Below are 26,501 nucleotides of genomic sequence, written 5' to 3'. Positions count from 1 at the left end.
GTGTTAAAAATCTGTGAAGGAAGGGTGTTGGTGTGTTTTGTTATTTAACAACATCAAACACCTCTGCTTATTTTCTCTATATATATAAGTGTGCTCAGGGAATATTTTTTTTAGATAGGAAAGCTGAAAGATTCTGACACCCAAAGGATGTGCAAAGAGATACACTAACATAAATTTCTATGGTGCCCTGAAGGTTGTTCTTCCATTGTATAACAGGGCTTCTCATGAGCAGTTTTGGCTCAGGCAATAGGACTGTGAAGAAAAGCTGAGTGGTTCTGGACTAGATGAACTGAGAATAAGGCAGATTATACAACCTCTAGAGACCATATTTTTTGTTATAGGGTACTGGAATATAAAATAGCAAAACCAAGCCAATCAAATGCTTATTTTTCTCCTTACCAATTCTGCCCCCCTCAACATGCACACACATACAGGCACACTCTGCTCTCTTTTCCTCAGTGTAGTCTTTAGTTATTACCGAATGAGCTGAGCAGTTAAATTGGAATGATCTTAGAGCAATTTGTAAAATCTCATGAGATACATTATCAGTTATGAATTCCTCACGCTTTGTCTGAACAGTTAGACCAACTGAAGTTCCTTCCATGTTCAACCCTGCTGGTATTTCACATGCTTCAGCCCAGAAAAGCTTACAGTGACCATAAGGGTGCATTAATCTTTTTGTCAAGCGTATTGACTAATCCGAATAAAACATCTGGCTTGCAATAGAGGAGAGGTTTCAAATGTGCATAGGGGAAATCCAGTCAAAGTAGTAGGTAGCAGGAGCAGAGGCAAAATCTGATTTGCTCTCTGCCTTCACAGATTGTACAGAATTAGTCCTTTCCCACTTGTTTTGCAGCAGACAAGACAGACAGACTTTTCTGTGCGACAAATGTCTGAAGGTAAGAAAACCTTGGTGTGGTACTATCCTGTTGTACCCCTCAGAAAGCCTCTGCAATCAATGAGCAAGCAGAGGGGCTCCTTCTCATTGGAGGGAATAACTGGGGAGGGAAGAAGGAAGCAGAGAACTTTGGAGAAATGCAGAGAATTTCTCAAAGTTCATTATAAATGCATATATACATAGGAGGCAATGACACCAGGATTCACACTTACAATCCTGCATGCTCAAAGGCAATCTTCTAAACCCTTCTTATTTTTACCTTTCCACAAGTGTCATGATTTGCTGAAGATTTTAGCATCTCCAGCTCCTTTGCTGGCAGAGAGATTTAGAGGCTCTGAAGGCTTCTGAAAAACAACCATGGAACAGCCCCCAAAACCTGAAGAGTATTTCTGTGAAACTACTCTGTGGTGCCTTGATTCCCCTTACGCTCTGCAAGCTTAGCCGTATCTTCACAAAGGACCCAGAAACCCCCAGGAGATTTTGGTACACCAAAATTTGATGTTTCCAGAAAATAACTTAGTTCATCTGGGAGTTTTCACAGCAATGATGAAATTACATAAATAACCTTCATCTCCCACTCCAGTGATGCTGCTTCTCTTTAAATCAGCTACCCACAGACTCTAGTCTTATTCTCTGAAGCAGGTTAACACTGTGAGCTTGGAGTTCAAGAGATTTTGGTGCTGTGATGCAGAGAGAGACATCACCTCCTCCTACAGCGACTGGCGGGCAGAACTGTCATATCTGGGCAGCTGAGGGCAGAGCTAAGGGATCCACATGGAAATCCATCACTACTTCTGTTTCTGTATGCATTTGCATTGCCTAAGACATAGACAACCTCACAACTGGGAACTACAGTGGGACACGGAAATGCTTTTATTCAGCTTCTGTCTTTTAACTAAGAGCAAAAGGACACAAGTGGTGTAAGTGTGTCGTGGGGGAGTGCACCTGCCACAAACTGCAAGCAGTACATAAGGGCTACATAGCAATAGGGCAGAAGTACTCGTTGCAGCATTAGTTCAGCAACCTTCCTATAGCAGACGTGTGGCTTGATCTCCTTTTATTCTCACGAATGCAGAAGGGATGCTATTGCTTGGGCTACTTCACTGTTCGGTATGGTTCACACTGTTCAATCCATTTCACAGTTAAATAACAAAATCTATTTCTTCAAATAGTGTTAGCGAAATTTTACTAGTAATAAAGAAAAAGTACACTATTTTTAACACTCCTTGGGGAAAATAAATCTAGAGAAAACATTTTCATAAATCTCCTCCTTCAAATGCAATGTAAAATCCTTCCTATTTTTCAAAAAAGAAAAAAGAGACACTTAGAAAATATCTAATGCAGGCAACTGTTGCTAGCTTTTGTTTAGCTTCTCTTCTTAATATTTTTGAAACAAGATTCCAATACACATGAAGCTTATGGAACTGCAAAGAGGGAACATTCAAAAAAAGGTCAAGGTGACGTGAGGGCCTTCCCGAGGAAAGTCCTCCTACTCGTTTCCAGACAGGATTACAGCTAAATCAGAAATAATGCCCTTTAGCAAGTGGACACATATGATCTGCAGCCACTGGAAAACCTGCCCCTTCAAAATCTGCAGCTTTCCAAACTGTTAACATTGACAATAATATGGCAAAACCACTATAGTTTTCCAGAGGCTAATTATGAACAGGTGATAATTGGAGAAAAAATTCAGAAATCAAATACTGAGCTCAGTTTGAGCTCATTAAGGTTGCTACTCAGCATCGGTAAAATATTCATGCACAAACACAATGTAGTTTTATGTAAACCTGTTTAAAAAAAGATAACGCCAAGTAAAACAGAACAGAATTTGGTTTAATGTGTTCTTGTATGCAAATTACCTCCAAGCAGTTAATACAGGTAAACTTGCTAACTTATTTAGATATATGTGACAACCCTTATGGCTTATATTGATCTCTTGTTAACTCTCCCGATCTCAAAAATACAGCCCTAGATCAGAGTACGGTCACACCAGCAGGAAATTCAGGCCTGAGTTAAGGCAGCAGGGTTAAAGAGTTAAGGCAGAGATGCTGAAAGCCTTGAGAAGGCAGAACAAGCAAAGCCAGAGTCTCCCCTCTCCACTCCTGGAGAAGTACTATGGAAAGGTTTCATTTACGTGTAAAAAGAGGTGCAGATTGTACTTCAGAGTAGCAGTTAACATCGACTTCTTCGAGAATACCTCCATTTATATTTTAAGCCCACCATGTAGAGGTAAAGGCTGCAGTCCCATCATGATATGACAGTGGAAAAATGGAGGCAACAGTATCGACTCAAAAGGGTTTATAGCTGCCCCAGTGGCCATTTGCCCTATGCTGCAAATGTGAAGTGAGAATTCAGCCCAAGATTTCCTGACTCAGAAAGTTTTATCAAATGAACCTTCTTGAGGTAAAAAACACATTTTCTTACTTCTTAAGAAAATACACCTTTTCTTATGTAGTGCTGACATCATTTTATAAACTCTTTGCTGCAGGTAAAATAACAGCACAAGGATATTTTTCAGATTTTTAAAAGATGCTACATTGCTATTTTTCTTCACCTTTCTCCATAATAGGCACCTGCAAGTTTGAAATTAAAATTTATTCCTTTACTGATTTTTTTGTCTGTATTATGCAGGTCACTAATGAGTGCCAGGTTGCTGGCATTGCTTTATTTATGTATTAGAAAGGGAAGAGCAGTAAAACATTTAAAAGAGTCACAAAGAGCCATAAAAGTTTTTATAGTGACACACTACAGGACAGAAAGAAAGTTAGGTCAAGACACAAGTCTACTGAACTTATGAACTGTTCATTTCATCTGGATGGAAAACTTCGAAAATTTTCTTTACTGTGTCTTAATTAACAAGCCATGAGAACCTTTATGTTGTTAAACCAGACTTAAGTGCTTTAAAATGACTCTGTTGCTAAAACTGCATAACATTAGTAAGGGTTGCGATGACCCCGTTCCACACAAACCCAAGCTGGAGAAGGTTGAGGGGAGTTTTTCCTCTTGTGTGCTACTAGGTTTTGGGAGAATATTAAAAATAAAATTTGAAGATGAAGCCACGTTGAGTGTTTCCTGAGACATGTAAGTGTGTAGTTTTTCCTTCTAATTTCTGTCAGCCATTACGGTTAATTAATCCAACATATTTATGCCCGTTATATCACAATGACAAAGCATTCGCAAATGGTGCGATTCCTACGTGAGAAGTCCTACCACGTTGTTATGCTTATCAGATAAAGAGAAAAGGAAGGACAAAAAGAGTGTCTCGGGTTGGATGTATTTTTAAACAAGAGAATTAGTCATTCCTTAGGCTGCAGCAACTGCCTCAGGAGAATAATGCGATTGTTTTATTTTGTATTACTTTCTTTAAAATACCAAAAACATATCATGAAAAGCTAATTGTAGGTATTCGCTGGACACGTCTGGTTATATTCAGGGGTTTCATCAGGCAGTTTTGGCCTCACAGACTGGTCTTTTCCATAGAAATGTCAGCAAAGCCTCTGAATTAATGGACTGTGAAGTGTTTAGAAACATACCGCTTCACAAAAGTATACTGCGACGATGTGACACTAATGGGAGGTGACCCATGGGTTTATGACAAAATAGCCCACTCTAACAACAGCTACAACAAATTAATACAGCTTCTACACACAGTAGCTTCCAACAAAGCAATGTACGGTGGAGTGGGAGGTGAAGGACAGTGGAATAAGGGAACACTGATCAAGATTAAGATTTGTCAATTATTTGGTTATTCCCGGTTTTGTTTTCTTCAAGAGAAGGGAGCTGCAAACTCCCGGCTGAAGAAAAGGAAAAATGCAAAGCCCCGTTTCAACTGGATAATTGGAGAAGAAAAGTTAGCAGCATTTGTGAGCAATGTCTCATGAACCTAAGTGGTAAATTCCTGTATCTGCTTACATGGTTTTAATTTTGCTACTTTTAAAAAAATGCAGTGCAACTCCTTCAATCTTTTTGCAATTCTGCATGGTTGAACATTTGAAATGAGTTTGTGTATCACCCCCAGGCATTGATTCAGACTTGATTGGGGCAAAGCAGACTCCATGTGCTTATTTTTATACACGTCATTTGGGAAGTTATATAGCCAAGGGAACAGAAAATGTGTTGCTCCACTGCCAAATTATCACATATCCCTCGATCAAAACGGGAGATGATCCTCATCAACAAGTTGTGCGACCTCAGTGCAATGGCAATGTCAGGTCAACTCGGGAAAGTGAAGAGACACATCTAAATACAAATAAAAAGAAAGAGAGAGTCAGAAAGAAAGAAAGAAAGAAACAACAATCCTTATAATTATCATCATCTGCTGCTTTTCCCTCTTCTGGCAAAGAAACACTCCATCCATTTGCAGAAATCGCCCGCGGAAACGTTACATCAAAACTAATCACAACGATTAAAATCAGCTTTTCTGTGCAAGAGGAGAGTAAAAAGCAAGTTGGAGGCTGGAATGAGACTGTTTTTTCCACCAAAAAATCCGAAAAAAATATACACGCGATATATATATCTATCTATATGCACGTTTCGAAGGAGATCAATTTTATGCCCGTGTGATCAGTTAATTTAATTTAACTTTTATTTCGGAGATTGATTCAGACTGGAGGTAGAGACATGAGCTAATTGTATCCTGATCCTTGCCTTGAGGGGTTTCAAAGCCCTGGAGCAACTATTCTCTGTATTTTGCTCTGTCTACCTTAGCCAAGCTATTGCATTTCTCTCTGGTGTAGCGAGGAGAGCAGACCGCTGCCGGGAGAGAGAAATATCGGAAGTGTGAGTTGGGGGGGGGGGAAAGGGGAGAAAAAAAAGAAAAAAAAAAATAGGGACACTTTTTTTGCGGCTCCGATGTTCCAGGTAAGGGCTGCTCGGGATTGTTGTTGTTTGCAGCGGAGGGTGCGGAGGGACTCGGGCGCCGCTCGCTTCCACGCATGTGCCGGGCGCTCGCACCCCGCGCGGGGACGCGGCGCGGCCGCCTCGCCCGCCGCGCTCCCCCGCGCAACCCGCGCAGCGCCGCGGGGAGGCGGGGAGGGAGGGGAGGAAGGAGGGGGCCGCGCAGCGGGCGGGGGGTTTGGAGGGGGGTGTGGGGGGGTGAGCGCCTCCTTTCCCCACCGCCTCTCCAAGGTGGGGGGGGGGGACGACGGACGACTTAGGGGTGGCGTGTGCGTGGGGGGGGGTTGATTTAATTCAAATGTATTTTCGCGCGGGGGGTGCGCGGCTGGCATTGTTCTCCGCCGGGCTGCAGGAGGGGGCCGCCATTGTGTGTCGGATCGAGCGACCGGGAGGCACCTTCCCACCCCCCCACCCCAACACCCCACTCCCGCGCCGCCGTCCCTCCGCGGCGCACCCCCTCCGGAGCCCCCCGGGGCGCCCTTTGTTGCCGGGGCGGCGCAGGGAAGGGCGGTCCCGCGGCCCTTCCCCCCACACGGCCCGTGGGGCGCGGCGTGGGGGCCGCGGGGCAGCGGCCGCCCTTCCGTGCGCCGCCCGCCTGCCCGCTGCTCCCGGGGCGCCCACGGCGGCGGGACGGCGGTTGCTCCCCCTCCCCGGGACCGGCCGCCGCTGCCCCGTCCCCCGATGTCCTAACGGCGTCCCGGAAGAGAGAAAGTCGCGTCGGCCGTCTCAAAAACCCAAAGGAAAAAAAAAAGAGAAGAGAAAAAGCCGTTCGCTGCCTGTTTCCAATCAGCGAGATACAAGTTTATTGGAGCATGCCCTGCGGGCACCGAGCGTGCTCGGATTGTTCGGGCGAATTAAAAATGGGCGAAACGCTTCTCCCTTCTCAGCGGCGGGGGCTGCTCGGAGACCTCCGGCACCTCCCGCCGGGCGGCGGGGGAGCGAAGGGGCAGCAGCGCCCGGTGCAGCTCAGGCAGCGCCCGGTGTGCGGGCCCTTCGGGGCTGGTGGCTTAAGCGATTATTTTTGTTCTCTTGTCACAAGCGCGGTGGAAAAAGCTGCGCCTGAAACGCAACTTTCCATCTTAATCTTCCACCGAGCGCCGGGGGCGGCTTAGCGGAGGCGGCCGGGACCGCGGGGGGGACGTGGGGCGGGCGGGCGCAGCGGGAAAACTCTGGGCTGATCCCAGGAACTTGGTACCTTGTGCAGGCCGAGTCCGGAAAAAGAAAAAGAAAAAAAAAAAAAGGCAGTTTAATTGGTGCTGGTTGGCTTCAGCAGCGCCCGTGGAAGGATGCTCGACCCGCAGGTCGGAGGCACTTGGTGAAACTTCCCCTCGCCTATTCAAAATGACTGCGGTGATTTTAGTGTGTTAATTACGCCCGAAGTACAGCACAAAATGTTCTAGCACACACTAGAGGTCCCTCTCAGAGCTGTTAGACGTTAGGGTGTTTTCAGGTTGGGTTGTTCCTTTTTTCCTTTTTTTTTTTTTTTCCCGGTTTCACTGTTTGAACATTGACTTTTACTGCAAATATCAGGGCAAGGCTTAATATAAGGGTGAAGGAAGATTTGCGATGTTTTTGTTTGTGCCCTTGTTGTTTGGACATCAGTAGGTCAGTTAATACACACATTCCTCTGCGCTCTAAAGAACGAATGTAAATGGGATTGATTTCATGCAGTAATTTTTTAGTTCTGTTTGAAATATCCTCACGGTTTGTTGTTGTCGGGGACAATTTCTTACTTAGTTTTCTCATATGAATACTGCTATGCAAGTAAACAGTGTAAAACTCGAATACTGATTCCAGGCTAAGGCTCATGTTTTTTAAAAGAGAAATATTAAAGCTTGCAAAAAGCCACATATTAAGATTATAAGGAATCAATAAAACTGATGAGGGCAACTAGAAGTGATTGATCCCCAGCAATTTTCATATCCATTCTTGTCCATGTTACAGAACTACTCCCCCCAATCTCCATGTATTACAAGCAGTATTATCACCATTTTACGGATCGAGAAACTGAGAAATAAAAAGAAGGTCACTGACTTGCCTGAAGCCATATAGCAAATAAAAGATAGATCTGGAATCAGCTAGGACAGATTTAGATCTCTTGCTGATTTGCACTGCTGTAACCACTGATTTCAGTAGAATTCGTCTGGATTTAAGTCAGATTTGGACCTTAGGTGTTGCTCTGTTCCTTAAAAACACTGCCTTCACCTAAATTCCATTTTTAACATGACTGATTTAGAATTTTTAAAAGACAAATTACTGTGAAACTTTAGGACTCTGTTTGGTCTCAATTTTTTTTTTCCCCTTACAATTTCATCTGTCACATCAGTGTTGTTCCCTAGTTGGTTTTTGGTATTGCTTTTTTAATGAACAGTTTCCTCATGTCTAGTGCAGCTTTTGTTACTGATTTCTGAGAATTGCTTCTTACTAGATGTCTCTGAATGAAGCCTTCAGTTACAGGTTGGAACAACCTGAGAGCAAATGATTTTGCATGAGGAAGACTTCCATTCACTGTGGATCTCACTCAGGCAGAAATGAAAAATTGCATGACTATCATATACAAAAAAGCCAGCCTTTCCCATGCATAGAGGAAGGGCTGCATGTAGACGACTTGCTCACATAGGCTTTTTATTGGATTATAAGTTTATGTATGGCAAAAATGTGATGTGAAAAGAAATATTCACTGATCATAACAAATGTGAATACATTATTCAAAGTGGGGTCTCTCACAATTAACAAAATATCCAATCTGCCAATCACAGTCAGACAGCATTTCACATGAGCCCAGCTGGGAAGGAACGATAATTTCTGCTTTCTGTATTCCAGCTACTTTAGAAACATTTTCAGGGTACCATAAAACAGACACAGATGCACAGATTGTCATTATGGTGCTTTACTGTTCATTTATTAATGTGTGCTGGTATATACACACTGTCACCACTAAAGCATGATGTAAAGTTCCTGCTTTCGTGTAACTAGTCATCAGCTGGATTTAGTAAAATGCTGGTACTTCAGGGAGCTGATAGTCCATCCATGTTGCCAAGATCCTTGCAACAAGGGTCTAACTCTTATTGTAATATGTGGGTAAGACATAGGACACGGGTGTAATTAAGAATATTCTCCCCGTCCCAATTTTAGCTTATATATCTCTGAAATAGAAAGCGTTTGGATGGGAATTAGCCCCACAGAGTGTGTGTGGTTTGTTTAAGACCATATACTAACCCACTGGCTGAGCCGAGTTCTAAATGCCACAGTTTTATCCCCCTTTCTCATGTTCTGTGCAGTAAACTGCTGTGCCTGACTTGCAATGTGTGTTCAACTGTTCTCTGGTACCAGAGGAAAAATAATGTTCATCAGAAGCAAATTTTAGCAGAGATGCCTGCTGTTACTTATTTTGGATCCTTTTACACAGCTGCAGCAGAGCCAAGTTGGATCTCCTTCCAGGAAACAAATTTAGTTAGTTGTTGGTTGGTGTGGTGGGTTTTTTTGTTTGGGGTTGTTGTTGTGTTTATTTTTTTTTTTTCTGACAAACATAATTCTGACTTTAAGTGGAATCTCTTCTGTTGGTCTGCATTGCACTTATGTTTTATTTTTACAGCCTGGGTAAAATTAATCTCTGGTATAGTGCCATTGACTTCTGTGTTGTTTCACAAAGAATTAATTTGCCTTCCTGTGTTAAAATACAGATTTCTGTTGTCCTACTTTCCACAGAATACAGTGTCAAGTTTTTTCTGTTTGAAGGAGAAAAATAGAAAATGCACATCTTAATTTTCAATTTGTCCAACTTTACTACTTGGGCAGGCAGAGGTATCTCTTTCACTACTTCTGTTGTAAATTAAGTTGAACATGTGTATTTATTTAGAGGGTGTCTACAGGCAGGAGGAGGGAGTAAGTACTATCTTCCTAGCTGATAATACCTTCAAAAAGAATTTAATGTATGTGAAAGCCATTAGCACATTCCATATTGATGATGTATGCTGTAGCTTTAACAATCTTGCGTTCTCCAAAGTGCATTTTAATCACACTTTTGATCCAGAAATCAAGTAAACAACATCCCATATCCAACTGAATGAAAGCTGGTACTGTTGCACGTTCAGTTGTTTTAAGCTCATGTTTATGAAGTGAACGGCTCACCTGATAACCTTTCCCTGGTAGCTCTTTATCTGACTGGCTACCCCACTGGCAATGGAAGTTACTGGTTTGATGTGGCTGGCAGGTGAGCGCAAATGCGGCTTTGCAGGTGGTTTGTGTGCAGCTGAAGTCTACGGGTGAGGGATACAGACCTTAGAAGTGCTTGTTGGGGCAAAGGATAGCTCATCCTGACAAATTATTTAGTGGCTTTTGTTCGACTGATTTTCCTTGCCCAACGCACTCATTAATAAGGAACAGCCTTAAAACAAAACAAAACAAAAAACCCAACCAAACAAACAAAAAACAAATGAACAACCAAAAAAACCACCAAAAAACCCAAACCAAACAAACAAAAATATTGCACAGCAAGTTTGCCCCAAGATGGTAGGGAAATGAGTTCCAACTCACCTAAATTAATGGCTCTTTCTGCTTCTGATTCTCAAATGAGACCTTCCCAATTGTCATCATTCCCCCTCAGCCAGCACTTGTGACTTAGTTCTGCCTCAAACCACAGGCTCAGTATAGGCACCTATGGGTTTTCTATGGGTTTTCCTTGATTTTCTCTGCTGTAATTCGGGATGATTTGCAGGATAGCTGACAGGTGGCACTGTGACTGTTAGTGCTCAGGCATGTGCACCCCACTCCTGGCGCTGTGTCAGTGTGGTCATCTCTATCAAACGGGCACCTGGTGTGGGGACAAAGCTGTCTCCCGCTGCTGCAGTAAGATTTGCCAGGTCTCACCTGTCATAGCTTTCAGTTCTCACCCGAGAACTGTGAAGCCACATTGCGATTTGGTCAGGCAGAAATGATGGGAGGCTGTTGCAGGCAAGGTTATTTCCAGCAGACGGGAGGAAATGTTGGCACTTTTGGGTAAGGCACAGGCGAAACTTGATCTAGAGCACAGGGTGCAGCTCTGAGCATCCATCCTTGAGAAACGTGAACTTACGCTGGAACTGCGGCTAGAAGGGTGATCAGAGAATGGAGTATCTGTCTTGTGAAAGGACATTCAAAGAGGCTTGAATGTCTGTGTTAGCAAAGTCTAGTCTGGATCTGACTACTCTATATAAATACACACAGGTAGTAGATCTGAGCGAGAAGTAACTGTTCAAGCTAAAGGACAATAAACATGTATATAAACTGGCCCCGTTTGGGTAATAGTTTTCAAGAATGCTTTCTGATGTAATATCTAGAAAATTCATCATTGAAAGTGAGACCTTGAATTTGGTAATACTCGGCTTTGGACGTGTTTTTAAAACCTGGGCTACTTGGAGAATATTTACAAAAAAAAGCACGGCCAACCCTTTACCTCAGTGACCTTACCTGCACAGTCCCAATAGGCTATGGTTGACTAAGTTTTTTCATCAACATTTCTGTCAGTGGAGAAAAGGTTTATTTTTTAAGAAAGAAAAAATACATTTTAATATATATTAAAAAAATCTGTCAAAAAGCAATTTGAGATTCTTTTTCAAAACTGAAACCAGACCTTTCTCACACCTGAAAACCACTATTTATTTTGAATTTTCATTAGACAGAAATTTGAAAAAGACCATCTGACAGAAAAATTAATAGCCTGAATTTTTCCACAGGAAAAAAATCCTCAATGTCTGTTTTTATGATCAGTGAAAATGTTGCATAAATGTTTGTCAGTGGGAGGAATTTCTAATTTGCCCTTTAGATAGGATCCATCATTTCTTCTCAGTTCCAGCTGCAAAGCTATTTCTCTTTCTATCGTTCTTCATTTTTTTCCCAGTTAAACCTTTAATGCCTACAGTTTTCTTCTGATTTATTTAGTGGCATCCGCTTTACTTTCATCATATTCTGTAACAAGGAGAGGAGAGATTTAATAAGGAAAGATGACCAAAGACCTCTTTTCCCTTTTCCTCACCTTCTTACAAACATTAACTTAAAAACATCCTCTTCATCGTCACCTGGCAAACTTTCTGCATGCTAGTTTACTTGTATACCCAGCTTATAGGTCATGGTGGGGAAGGACCGTCTCTCTTGCTGCAGCAGAGCACTGCAGGTATTCAACAAGTAATTAATAACAGCTCCTGCTCGCAGTGTTGCCAGAGGAGTGGCAGACATTGAGAGCATCTAAATAACTGTTGGAAACCAAAGTATCCAGTGGCTTCTAAAGTAGCTCAAAGTTAAAGGTAAAGTGCTCTTATGAAATAAAAACAGTTTTATTTCCCTGTGTGAACAGAAGCTGGCAGCGGCATTAGATGGAAGAGGAGCTCTGCATGTCACGTCTTACAAAGGGAGCACAGGCCCATCAGCACCATCACACGGCCATCCAGGGAGGGAGGGACAGGGGGCCGCTGTGGTCCCCAGGCCCAGGGGAAGGAATGAAACTAGGGTCTCTAACTAAAATACCGATTCCTGTCTCCCCAAGGTGTACTGCTTTTTAAACACGCCAAGACTCACCTAGAGGTTTAGTTAAGTTGTCCTAAAAGAGACTGATGGTCCATTGACCAGTCTTGAATAATTCAGGGAATCATTATCATTTCTGTAGCCCATGATATACCCATTATACCGAACACTTCTAAACACTGAAGAGAGGGAATCTGTGGGCTATGAACCACTCACACAAGGTAAACAGACCTTCCTAGCTTGCCATTAACAGGCAAATTTGACACCATCTATCTATAGCAGCCTCTTTAACTGAAAGTAGTGTGGCAAAAGGGGAAAGGGGTTAGAGGGGTTATTTTACACCTGTATCAGAGGGGCTTCACGGGTGATGTCAAGGCAGCTACCAGCTGGTGACTGTAGGTGAAAGCATGAAGACTATTTAATAGGAGAAAAGGAGAAACGAGCAGACTGGACAACAGAGGGAAGTTAACACTCTGATTACCAAAGAGAGCTCACGGATGGGGGGCAACTTAGGGAGAGCCTTGAAGACTGGTGAAAATCGACAGACACAGCACCAACAGAGGGATTTAGAGTCAAAAGGGAGAGCTGGACAGTTCGGGCTCCATCCTGTGTAGACAAACAAAAGGCTGATGGATTTACCCTAGGCATCCAAGAGATGGTCACTGATGAGATCCAGGTGAGATCTTACATGGGTCTGCAGCTTGGCTCTGGAGAAAGTGAGATAGGGAGGGAAAGAAACAGTGGAGTTTGGAGGTGGCTGCAAATGTGAGCTGAGGGGAAAAGAACAGGATGGTGCAACCTTCCTTATCCTCCAGCTTTTCCTTACAGTGGCTTCTGTGGTACAAAGACAGCTTGGGATTCCTGGAGGCAAAATGAGGACATGATTTTTGCTGTTAGCAGAAAACCGAATTTCTAAGGCTGTTGATGCTGTTCTGAGGAAGAGGCTTCCTGAAAAAAAAATGTAGGTGGGAATGTTGCTGGTTTGGGGACATACAAGAAAGCAGCTGTGGTTTCTGCTGCACTCAGGCAGGTGAGACTCAATCAGGAACAAAAATGTTAGCTCTTTCTCAGGGAAAGAGGTGGTCCTTTCAGAGGAAAACTGTAGTTTTGAAGAAGTATTTTCTTTAGCTCAAAAATCTGTATTTATTACTGGCTACATGCAATCCTGTCTTTTTTTCTTAATCTTCTTGAACTATTTACATACACTTCCTGCAACTGGGAGTTCCATGGGTTGCTTAGAGATAAGCTGGAGAGTGATATCCTTATCAATTTATAAGCTAATGTCTTTTTAAATTCCATTAGGTGCCCTCTTGTTTTATGAAGGGCATCTGATTTCTCCTTCACATCATTCATTATTTTATATACCTCAATTCTATCATCTTTTACTGTTTTCCTTTCTAAATGAAATAGTTCTGGTCTTAATCTTTTTGTTTAGAAATACCCCCACATGTCTCTAATCATTTTTGTTGCCTCTGGCTATCTATTGTAGCTATCTAGCACTCCCATCATTGCGTCTCACTGGATCTTTTAAAGCTGGTTCCAAAGTTATCAGCGTGAAGGAGACTGAAGGATGGTCTTGCGGTTAAAGTACATGACCAAGAATCCAAAGTTCTGCTTCCAGATCTCCTGCTCTATGACCTTGGGCTAATCACTCAGCAGTGGAGACCCGCAGTTTCCCTTTCACTCCCAGGAAACGGTATAGGGAAATTTCAAGCAAGATATATTGAGTACTTCTCTATGCCTGGATGGAAATTATTACAGAAGCACAGCCATGTTAAATATAGTAGTTTCAATTGTTTTTCCACGAGGCAGCTGCATGTGTGTTGAAATTTGTAACTTCTCCCTAACTGTTTGATTGTATAGTGCTTGGCTGTTTTCTGTTTGTTACACCGCTCTGATATTGAGTTCCAAACAAATTCAATTAAGCCATTTCTCTTTGTTATTTTTCTGTGAACTTCATATGGAAAGTATGAGTTACAAACAATTTGGGCCAAACAGACACATGGCTTTCATGCATCCTTGGGGTCTCGGAAAGCCAGCGTAGTTCTGCTGAAAGTGAAAAACAGAATAAAATTCTGACCTTTTACATGTAGGACGTGGCCCATTCCTGAGAGGTACTGGGTACTCCTCACTCCCACTCATACTTCCCACATGTGGGATCAAGACTAAGGTGCTGCTGGCTTGTCTCCAGTCTAAACGAACTAATTATCCACAACCTGTCAAGACTCTCACAAAGGACGTAAGACTGGCCCATCTGGTTCCCTCCTCTGATGTTTTCAGCCGGGCCTGACTGCTACATATTTCTAGCACCTATATTGCTATCCAAAAGCCCACTTCAGTTATGGGACTGCCTCGATGTGTCATTTGGTGTCTCATTGTTTCTGGCACACAGGGGCCTGCAACACTGCAGCTGGGTGAGCGCTGCTGTCACGGCCCTATGCTCCAAGGGATCTCACAAGCAAATGCTTCCCAAATGTCCCTGCTTTCTGCTAAATGGGCATGTCATGTCTCAAGCACTGGGGCAGGAGATCTTTGAGGTGTCTGAACTATAAAACCTAATTTTGAAAATTACCTTGTGTCACAAAAGGTGCTAAAAGAATACACTTCTTTGATAGGATGCTACTCCAGCAGAACAGCAAAAGCAGGTTGCTTAGATATTTGCAGCGTAAAACTAAGAATAACAAAATTCTGGTTGAAACGGCATTGTTTTGTCTGATTGTTATGCTCCTAGCCCTGTACCTCCTTTTTTGCCTTGACGTCCCTCTTCCCTTTTGCAGGCAGGTAGTCAGCTACTGTTCCCATGAACAGCCCAGACGGCACTGCCTGCTCCTTTTGCCAGCTGGCTCAAACCTCTGCGCGCATTCCCACACAAGCCCCGGGAAATTCAGTCCTCTTCTGGTCTCTTTAAAAAGAGACCAGCCCTACAAGACTCTCCTGATAACCCCAGTCATGTCAATAGGCCTGTTTGTGTGGTTAAGGATAACACATGAGGATGCTCAGGGGTGTTGGGGCATCAAGAATCTTTACAGCTTTAAAAGAGGAAAGGGGTGGTTTGGCCTTTGGTGGGGCTTGGAGGGTTTTGTTTCCCTTATGCCTTATAGCTGGCATTTTGTCAGAGTCTTCTGCTCACTAGCATTCTCATGACACATGAACACGCTCAAAGAAAAATTTCTTGTGAGAAATCAGTGGGCTTCATTAAATTTTCAAAGTTTAAGGCTGTGATCCTCATTGCCCCTCTCCACGGGCAGCTGGCCCTGCCAGATTCTGATTGCTTATGTGAACATTTGATAAATCTCACCGTGGACTACGTTTGCTCTTTCACTGAAGCAGTTATCACACACATTTCCCTAACACTTTAAAATTATGCCTGCCAAACATTTTCTGATGTAAAGTTAAAAGTCATCTATTACTGAAGTGATTTTTCAGCCCTTGTGGGCATGTTTTTCTTTCTTTTTTTTTTCTTTTTTTTTCTTTTTTTCCTTGTGTAGTTCAGATAGTTTCAAGCTCTTTTAAACAGGCTGCCAAGGGTCAGTTTCAAAATAGATTTGTGTTGTGTTTTGGTTTGTTGTTTTTTTAAAAAAATTTTCTGTGCCCCAAAAATACGTTGGTGCTGTTCTTCTCTTTTATGCATCTCCTTTTAAAGCCGAAGTCAAGTGAAAGTAGTGTTGCCTTACTGCCAAAGCCACAGAAAACTTTATATTAAACTGGAGGTTGCTTCTTCCTCTCCCGTGAAGGTCTCAGTCCTGCGCTTACATCAGGAAGGACACTTTTCCCACTGACTTCAGTTAGCTACAGCCAAGTAGTCCCCATACTCCTGTGCTGAAGTCGATGATGCTCTTTCCGAAGTGACCTCCGCTGTGTATGGTGGCACTCGTGCCTGCTATGCTCCCGAGATGTCCAAGCCACAGACGTGGCTTGAAGGGTGCACAGCTCCCCACCTGGCTGCCACGCCAGCTCGCAGGGAAGAGAAGCAGGTTCTTGCCCAGAGCAGAGCTGGGATGGGACTGGATCAGGCATCCAGATTTGAAACCCTCCCAAATCCCCTGCTCTAAATGGGATCCGTGTGGATTTGGTTGCAACTTTGCGGTCTAGTGATGTGATGTCCTTTATGGCCAGCCTCTGTATGCAAACCCTTTGTTCGTATTCAGAGCCCTGCCTGACCCTTCCCTCATTTTTCCCCCTTCTCATCTCCTGTATGGATCATACTCCTTCAGTGTGTGAGCAGAAGGCAAGAGGTCACTTCTTTCCTCCCTGATTCTCTTGATTTCCCCCCTTCTCAGTGCTCCTGGCATTTCCTCTTCCTCCTGGTTCCAGAGCCGTGTGTGGGTTTTGAAAATGGTTAAAGCAGTTTGTCCTGCCATGGCAGGGAGATGCTAAAATGAAGCATGTGTGTCTGTTGGTTTCAAACCAGGAATTTTCTCGCTCTTTTCCCAGTTTCTTGTTTAGCAAACATGGTTAAACAGGATCATGGTGTAAAAAAATCAAAGCGACTCCTCCCTTCCTGGAGAACACCAGCCTGATAACACATCCAGCTTTTTTCCAAAACCCTGCTAGTGCCCTTGAACTTACTGAAGCATGCTACAGCATCAAATGGTCTGACCAATCTGAATTTGTCATTTCCCTTCAAAATGCCTTGGCATGACTTCTATTTGAAATTGCATTTGCTGCTTGTTTGTGTCATAACTGCATTTCATGCAGTATCTAGAAGCGTAGAGACTTGGGTCTGGGCCAGTCTGAAATAAAGAAGCTAATGCAAATACCCCCCCACCCCGGTAAAACACAAGAAACCCAAAACATCATACAAAGCCTTCTAGGATGGAGACAGAAATCTAATAGCTAGCTAACACTTAAACTGCACTGCAATTTAATCCTTTAAATTTCATGGATTTGGAGGGAGGAGAGGGCTGGAATGAGGTACAGAGGAGGAGACCAGTCAACAGTGAAGACATTACAATCCTTAGTCTCAACATGGAACTACTTAAGCATGCCATAATTGCATCACAGAAGGTATGCATACCCCGAAACCAAAAAGGAAGCAGGAAGGCAAGAAAAAACAAACACAGTGTGATGAACCAAACAGGTAACCTTCGGGAAACAGATATCTAGCCCTGGCTAACCCAAAACAAAGGAACGTAAACTGGCAAGGAAAAATGAAGATGGGGAACAGGAGGACTGAGAGGAAATTTCAAGTGCAAACAGATGTATTTCTGCAAACAAATGGGCAATGTAAATATCTGAAAGAGAATTAGTGGATTTGCTGTATCAAAGGGGCAATTATAAAATGACAAGTGTCAAAGACTACATTATATCCTTCCGTCAGTCTTTTACTGATTGGAAATATATTCACTCTCCACGTATTTTATTTAATTACTAAAGATGGGGGCCTGTCAAACATTGAGATTGTAAGATTGACATGCTAAAGTAACAAACCTCCCAGAGCAGATGGCATCAATCAAGGCTGATAGCTGTTAACAAAATCATGCACGTTTCTATTAAAAATAGACTATTCTGCTATACCAAATCAATGGAATATAGCATGTATTTCACTTGAAAATCAAGATCATCTCAGCCACATGAAAAAGAAAGAAAGGTTGAAATTTAAGTTAGTGAATTAAAAAAGCTGCACACAAGCTTGATGCTAAGCATGACCGATCCAGTAACAGAAAAGTATGCCTTTTTAACTTTCTAAAAAAACTTCGAAGTGTCTCAGTGAAGTCATAGATTACACAGAATCACTTAATATAGATTTTAGAGGAAATTTCAGAAAGTCTTTGATAACTTTTCTTGCAAGATGCTTTTAAGAAAATCTAGCAGTCATGAGGTGAGATGCAAAAATCTGCCGTAGAATCTCTTTTACGAAAGAAAGCAAGTGTTGTAAGGATGAAGAATGAAAGGTTAGCAAGGATGGCAGTAAACCCTGCCACAGATGGACCCTAGGGCTGATGTTTAAAACTTTGATGAATTATCAGAACAATAAGCTGGGACATTTGGAGGTAACAACATTGTCAAAATTGTCTGGCTCCTTGGTCACCCAGGGCAAGACAAGACTGAAAAACTTGGGGACCCAAATACAGATGTGAAGAGGAAGATGGCATTAATTTTGTTGCTTGCCAACACCGAAAGTGACAAATGTGAGAAGAAATGTTTTGAGTTCTTCACATACACTCCCAGGTTATGAAGAATGTCTTAAAGCCTGATCTTAACGTGTCACATGAGAACAGACCAGCAGTGGAAGGGGCAGCCCATGGTGCCCGGTTGCCAAAGGCAAAGCTCCAGCGGCTCCAAGCAGCACCGGGAGAGAGGGAGAGGGGGCTCCCAAAACACGGCCAGCCTCCTCTCCCTGTGCTAGGGGGCTGCCCAGGACCAGAGGGGTACAAAGCCTGGCCTGCAAGGAGAGAGCCTCTGACCGAGTGAACTGATCTGGTTACCCTGTCATACAAAAGTCAGGGTAAACACAGAAGGGGCCCAAAATGCACAAAAACACAGAGGCACGGAAATTCACTGCCTGGCTGTGCGAGAGCTGGTTTGTTTAGAGAGAAGACTGGGAATATGATAAAGGTAGATGATATCACGAATACAGCTGGGAAAAGAAATTATAAGCTTCATTTTACTCTCTCATAATATTAGAAAAACGTTTGTGTAGCAGTGTTAGTTTGTAAAAAAGAAACTGGTGTTATTCCTGATAGACTCGGCTTTTCTAAATTTTTGCCCAGAACTGGCTGCAGCATCACTCCTGCCTTTTTCCATGTGTGTTTTGCTACCTTTACAAACTGAAAAAGCAGGGGCAATGTTCTCACAAAGATCAGAAATGCAATAAAACATAAAGCCAACAAGTCTAAAGTTGATAAGAGGAATTATATTTTCATACCAAATGGAAATTCTCTGATGCAGGATGGACTAGATGGCCTTTAAAGGCTCCTTCCAACCCAAACTTTTCTATGATTCTACAATTGCCAGCAAATATCAGCTCAGCCTGGACTGGCATACCAAGGTTCACCTGGGCTGGTCCTTGAGAGAGAGACAGGAGACAAGGCTGTGTAAAGACTGGACTTTGTGCCATACAACAAAGCTGTGATCCATTTTTAAGGAGAACTGTACTGGACCCTTCATATTATTTGTCTATAAAAATTACAAAATTTTGTAATCCAAAGGTTCCTTTCACTGTTCTTGTATATTTTTCTTCCCTTACTCCTCCAGTAATGATATTCTGCTGCAAAATTACTGGTGAAAAATGTTCAGTTTGGTATGGGTTATTTGAAATTTTGTCAGTCCTGGGGTGGGCAAAAAAGAAATGGAGAGGTGGTTGAATAAGGAGACATTCTAGTGTATGGAAATGAATAGGACACATTTAAAGCACAGAAGGAGCTCACAGCAAATACAATATTTGTGGGATGTCAGGATTATGAGTTTCTTGTGAATGACTAGAGTTCAAAATACTCCTATTTGTAATTCTGTGGCTAGTGGCACTTCGGGGTCCAAGAGTTAACCAGAGGAAATAACAGAGAGGGAAATAATTTAGAGAAGAAACTAAAATTTTATTATGACACAAATCACAGTGGAGAAACGGAAGATTAATTTTGTTCCATCATACAGTACATGCTTTAGTTTGCAAGCTAAGAAATAATAATACAAAACCTCTCTGCCTAACCTGATCTACAAATAAAATCAATTTAATTACTCCACCTTTCCATGGCAGTAAAGAGTGACGGAATATGTAAAATGTAGGCAACTACATGGTGGTATTGCCAACACTGAATGTTTTTGTTATTTAGCTAAAAAAAAAATAAATAAAGGAAGGTCACATTGTGTCTTTTTTAATCAGTGTCCCCAGTGGATGCTTCTGTTCTCACTCTTACAGAGTATTTTATAAGAAACTGCATTTGAAAGCCCAGTATTTGACTTCTGGTTTTGACTAACAGGACTTATAAGCTTGGGTGCAAAATTGCTAACCTGTGAGAGTGCTCAGATACCAGGCCAGGGGCCACCAGAAAATAGGAAGCATTAAATACACTATGAACTTCCCACAAACTCTTTTACAGACTCCTAGGGTAACACGTATTGCAGTCTGTGTGTGAGAAGGGGAAGGAGAACAGTCAGATCACGGTTTTCTCTTCTGTACTCAAGGGCAGATTGTGTAATCTCCATAGGTGGGTGCACATCTTTAAATATATTCTGAATATTAATGAATTTGGCATTCGTGTTTGCCAGCCACAAAATAGCAATCTGCAAGCTGCTCCGAGCATCCCACACTGTGCCAGGGTTTCTGTGGAGGTGATCGGAACCTCACAAGATTAGACACACTGGGCAAAACCTGCTATATTTAGCTATGCATAGGGAGTTCCCCTGTTTCCTTGGTTATCTACTACATTTGCAAATAAATGTTCTGCTGAAAGCATTAATAAGTGCTATCAGTAACTTCTTCAATCTGTAAACTGATCACAGAGCAAGGTAAAACTGATTGCTAGTTAGAAAGTGCAGCTGTGTCCCAGTAGACTGGAGAACAGAACAGCAGGAGTCACTGTCTTAAGGCAAAGAACTGAATACCCAAGCTTGTCCAGAAGTTAAAACAGAGTTAGCGGAGCATTCCCTAGTCATACATAGAGGAGGAAAGGGTTGCTTGTTACACCATGCATTTATGAAAGGTTATGGGTAGACAATTAAACAGAGACAAATGCTTTTGTGCTCTATTCTGACTGAAAAAGAGAGAAACAAGTTCCTGAAAGACACAGATTTACCTGGAGAGGCATCCATGGAAGTTGTGGACATGTTTCCACTGTGCTTAGGAAAATCTCTATTGCTATGAGCAGATGATGCCAAAGGATTATTTGAATAGAATAACCACAAAGCAAGATAATAATAGCAATGATAATGGCCACCTCTTTTGTTGCATTTTTATCAGCAGATTTCAAAATTTATAACAAAAGAGTTGTTTAACTGTGGACACAATTTACAGAGAGGGAAGCTACTGCACAGAAGATGGAGTGACCTATCCAAATTCACCCAGGAGGCATTTGGCTGAGTCAGGAACAGAAACTAGAGTGCCAGCCCAATGGGGAAGGCTTCCTAAACCAACATGGAACCAAGGAGAAATGGGAACAAAGTCTCCACATTTCAGCAATGAGAAGCACCATCTGCCTTGTTTACCATTTTTTTTAGAATATTAGTACACACTTTTTTTTTTTTTTTTTTAAGATGAGTATTTAATTAATTACTGAGCTGGCTCTGTGGTTCCTCTACAGGATGAAAACAAACACTTAAACAAACCTCTCCTGCCAACCCCACCCAACACCTACACCTACTCAGTTACAACAGATGGATGAATGCCACAGACCAGATGTCAACACGATACCAAATTTGACACTGCACAAGAAAGTGTAGCACGCTGCAGAAAAGAACCGCTCCCATGGTAACATTATTTAAATGCCAGATTGCACTGATCCCTGTTAGAAGTGATATGCACAGAACCCAGACAGCAAAGACTGTAATTGCTGCCACAACCTCCTGAAATCTCTCCATCTCTTTTAATAGTCTTGCCTAAATTTTATCATCTTCCAAAGGTGGGAAGCTTTCCTGAAAAAGGATATAGAAATACCTGGCTGGAGTCCAAGAGGGATGGGATGACTGTCTCCTCTTCTTGGAACAGCTTTGATTACACCTACTTTTGTAGCGTCCAGTAAATAGGGCTACTCGAGGTGCTCCTTGCTGCTCTTGGACATTGGCCTTGAAGGACAGGTGATCTCTCTTCTAAGAGATTGTCTATTCCTGAAAGATGAAGAGATTCAGATGTAGCATGGTCCGGGACATATGTATGTGAAGAGTGCATGAAGTGTGAAAACATCTACATAGGTGGCAGCTTCATTTGGATGGTTTGTATAATATTATACCAATTGACTACTTTAAGTCTGAAGCAGCGTACCCTTCCGAGCAAATCTGAAGCCCCTGTAGGTTGGATAGATGGCCCAGTTACTGGGAACATTGGTCAACTTGTGTGTCTGTAGCATGGCATGTTGACCTGAGCCAGGTGAGCTCCCCTGGAGCTGTGGAGCATCCGTAGTTGGTACAGTGGAATTCAGATGAAAGAGGCGCCTTTGCAAGCCCAGTTTGATTTCAGCCAGAGCAACAACCTTTGGAAACAGAAACTTGAACAGTGGGACTTGTTTGCTCTTCCCAGAGAGTCCTGCCATGATCTCAGCAGTTCAGATAGGAAACATATACAAAGCAGTTGTCTAACAATAAAATTTCTGTCAAAACTGAGGCTTTTTGCTGGAATTTTTCAATTTTGATGGAATCCTGACAGGGAATGGTTTCTCAGTTAAACCGAGTGTGCAAATGACCTAGAGATGCCCAAAGTCTGCTGATTTGAGCAGCTACATAGGACAACCTGAGCACCAGGAAGCTGCATGAGATGTCCTCCTCTCAGAACTGAGAGTGGTTTTCTTTTTCTCCTAATGGGGATTTGAAACCTAAAAAACAACATTTCCCAAAGACATACTTGTAACTGTCACACTGTCCGCATTCTGGAAGAAGTATTTTACATACAGGAAAGGAAGTTCAGGGCGATCATGGCTAAAACTGTCTACTAATTTTAAGTTTGAGCTGCTGAGTGTATCTTTTTCAGAATATTTATCATTTTTGTAGCATTCTGCCCCAGTTGCATGCAATGCATACTTAGCTCTTTCACAAATGAGATCTCAAGTGATTTGAGTGAGGCGCCCACAGCATAAAAAAGAGGCTCTTGGTGCCCATTTTGGCATGGTTTAAGTGACTGGTCCAGTATCTTAACATAGGAACTTTGTGGCAGAGCCAGGGCTTAAATCAAAGGGTATATCTTCAGCTCCAGGCAAATCTGCAGACAAACTGTCATCCTGGGCACTGAATGAGGCAAAGGCCCTGTGGGAAAAAAAAAAAAAAAAAGGAGAATGCGGTTGGATCATTAACTGCAAAAGAAAATGTAGCAGTAGGAGAAGCAGCATAGCCATGCTGGCTTTAATCTAACTAACAGGGAAATGGTTTTATTGTAGATGTGGCTATATGGAAGACTCCAGTGTTGAGTGACTTGCATGAATGTCACACCCTTAGTTTGCTGAGCAAACTTACCTTAATCTCTTTGGTGCCCACAAACTCTCAGCAACATAAGAGAGTCAGGATCCATCCTCAGATCAAAGCTTAGTCGCGTTCCTGCTGCCTTATCTCATTCTCTTTATTTGCAGCATGTGCGTGGGATCACAAGGCAGGCATGACCTGAAATACCAAGGCACTACATGTAAAATAATGGCTGGTCCTTGGCAGCGAAGTCAGGAATTATACACATTTTAAATACTCTGTAAGGTTTTTTTCTTTTTATCACTATGTAATCTTAAAGAATAGAATCTGTTTCAAAATCCCTACAGTATATCTGCGTATCCTTGTGTTTTAGAAAAACCCTGATATTATGTCCATAAGGCACAGGAGTTAATCCATGTTAATCACTAACTGACTTTAGAACAATAGCATGTGAATGCGAATTCTTTGTGGATGCTGGACCTCATTACCATGTTCCTGTTGGAGCAGTGACCTCAGCTCTATAAGTATGGTGAGGCACTGGAACAGGCTGCCCAGAGAAGCTGTGGATGTCCCATCCCTGGAAGTGTTCCAGATCAGGTCAGATGGGGCTTTAAGCAACCTGGTCTAGTGGAAGCTGTCCCTGCCCATGGTGGGGGGGTTTGATCTAGATGATCATTAATGTCTCTTCCAACCCAAACCATTCTATGATTCTATGATGATTTTGGCTTGTATTGTGCTAGCGCTTTCCAACGCTATGGAATTTGAGGTACCAGAGGTTTTTAAACATGGTTATTGAATTCTGTGTGCTTTAGTAGAGGCTTTTTATGTCATGCAATTTTGTAAGATAAAAGTTTGTGGTGTGTCGTTCTAATTCCTAAGATAGAAGGCAGTCTCCATGATGTATCCAAGATCAAAGAAGTAATGCCCACCTGTAGTTGCACAGTACTTGAGTGGTGGTGTTTTCATCAGGAAGGTGGTTTGTGTTGATCACCTTCACAGCAATGCAACTGTGATAACAGTGATGAGACTCTATCAGTACAATTGTTGGTCAAAAGAAAATGAAAACTCTTCCATTAATCAGTCACATTAGTAAAACTCAAGGGTAGACAAGTCCTGAAGTGGTAAAGAAAGTCTAGTAACAGAGAATGGAAGGGATTTGGGAGGTCTTTTAGAGTTCTGAAGTTGATCATTTAGTATTAGTTGATTAGAAAATTGCTGTAACTTCTTGTAGTAAATATTTTTTTTGTGACAGTTATGTTTGGTGAAGTATTGGAGAGAACAAGGGAAAGTAAAGAAGAGCACCAGGCAATGCATATCAATTCCCCAGGTCATGGTGATACAAGTTGAAAGAGGGGCAGAGAAGGTGGGATGGTCTGAAAATAAACAGGAGGAAGAAAAAACAGTGGAAGTTTGAGGCAGAAGATAACAAATCAGGGAGTTTTGTGACAGCTGAGGTAGGTGAGAAGTGCCTCATACATGTCTCTAGACTGCTCCAAGTTCCCCGTGGAGCCACCAAGTAAGGGTGCAAATCAAAGTTTTATATGTTTTCCATCACTGCACTTTCCATCCCATAGTTTGTCCCCAGAGCCAGTTATCTACTTCCAGTCATCCATCAGCCCTTCAGGAGCCCTGGTAGATGGCAAGGGGGAAGAGCGTTTGAGGCCGTGGTTTCTGTGGCTGAGAATACTAATTTCCCTTCATTTAAGGATTTACCTTTTCACAGTTCTAAGAGTGACTGCTGAAATGTTCTTAATCGTGTGTGTGCTTGCCTGATGGGAAATGTGCAAGAGCATTTGGGGACTGTGGCTTTGGTACGTGGCAAATGGCAGTTAACAGAACAAAATCTGCCCCTGGCAAATCAACCTTGCACAGAATCCTAGAGGGGGGTTTTTTCATTGTTTTTGTTTTGAAGTGACTTTATTTGCTGAAATGCAGGAAATTGAGGTTATAATTTCAAAACATTTGTGGGGATGGAGTCCTTCCCTGCCATGTGCACTTATTTTTCAGTCCTTCTTTCCCACTTTTATTTGCCTAGGCATTGGCCTGCATCCTTTCGTGTGTATTGCCTCTGACTCATTATGGCAACAGAAGCGTTGATGCCAGGCCCAGAAGCAATACTTAAAAACCTGCTATTCTCTCTCCTACAAGCTCAAAGCTAACCCAGTTTGTGGCAAATGAAAGAAATGCAATCATTTGGCACCTTGTTCATTCATCAGTTTGGAAACATAGGACCTTTCTGCTCTGCTTTTCTGAGTCTTTGCTATTTGACTAGGCTGTCATAGTGACCTCTAACTCTAGGGTGTGGAGTTCAATGCTTTGAAAGGAAATGACTGGTTTATTGCATTCTTTCTTGGGTTGCCAAGCCTCTTCCCTCACCTGACCTCCCAGTATATTTCCCAGTGCCTCATATCCAGGAATGAAGAGATTCTCAGATTTCAAAGGGAGAAACAATCATCCTTAGCTCTCGTGTTTGAGATAGAGGGTAAATAGACAGGGCAGTGGGAGAAGAAGGTGGCAGAACAGGGCTTGAAAACAAATGCAATCAAAACTCAAAACCAGAAGTTAAGTCAATACTCCCAAACACAGTGTTTAAAAAATGAACATCTTGTGGTCACAAATACTTGAGATCGGCAAGGACTGACCACTGCTGTACCCAAACCCCTGCAAGGGCACGTGGCTGAAATCACAGACATTCCCCTGCACACATCTCAGGAGGTCAGTACTGGCAGACTGCTGAAATGCTTAGTGCTACCTGGAGAAGAACATCACAGTTGTTTTGTGTCATGTGCCAAGGTGAGGAGTTGGAACCTCCTGAGGAGGCAGGCAGGGTTATACAAAAATGGAGGGGCATGGAAAAAGAGAGGGACGGTCATCCTGTCTTTCACATAGATATTAGCGTTGTCTGTTCAGCTGTTTGTGTGCCCCCATAGGACCGACAGAGCAAGCAGGGATTCTCCCAGAGAAGTGTGGGAAGTCATCCATCCTGAGATATAACGACAGTTCAGAGGGGAAGGGGCTTTTCTCCTGTATTGAAGCTGACAAGCATGCAGGTTTTTTCTTGCCAGTTTTCAAGGGATTGCAAAGGAGAAGAGATAAAGCAGAAGGAGGAGACAGGAGAAGAGATGTTCAGGGCAGCTTTGCATATCAGCTCAGTGTATTTTCTGCC

At 42.6% G+C, this 26,501-nt stretch overlaps 1 protein-coding gene across 2 annotated transcripts in view; it reads left to right on the top strand.

Moving 5' to 3' along the window:
• The first annotated feature begins 5,615 nt into the window (after positions 1-5,615).
• KCTD1 (potassium channel tetramerization domain containing 1) overlaps positions 5,616-26,501 on the top strand; it is a 103,570-nt gene continuing 82,684 nt past the window's right edge. The window contains exon 1 of one of the 2 annotated variants that reach the window (XM_065628266.1): positions 5,616-5,677. Coding sequence is in view for 1 of the 2 variants with exons in the window: in XM_065628265.1 (XP_065484337.1) it covers positions 5,750-5,758 (9 nt within the window). In the remaining variant the exon portion in view is untranslated. Of the gene's footprint in view, positions 5,678-5,710; positions 5,759-26,501 lie in introns of those variants that run through there. The other variant, XM_065628265.1, reaches the window with a different exon arrangement.

This window comes from Caloenas nicobarica, chromosome 2 (assembly GCF_036013445.1).
Source record: "Caloenas nicobarica isolate bCalNic1 chromosome 2, bCalNic1.hap1, whole genome shotgun sequence".
In the NCBI taxonomy this organism is placed as follows: Eukaryota; Metazoa; Chordata; class Aves; order Columbiformes; family Columbidae; genus Caloenas; species Caloenas nicobarica.
The sequence above is the reverse complement of the archived record's forward strand: the minus strand, read 5'-3'. Positions and strand labels throughout refer to the sequence as shown.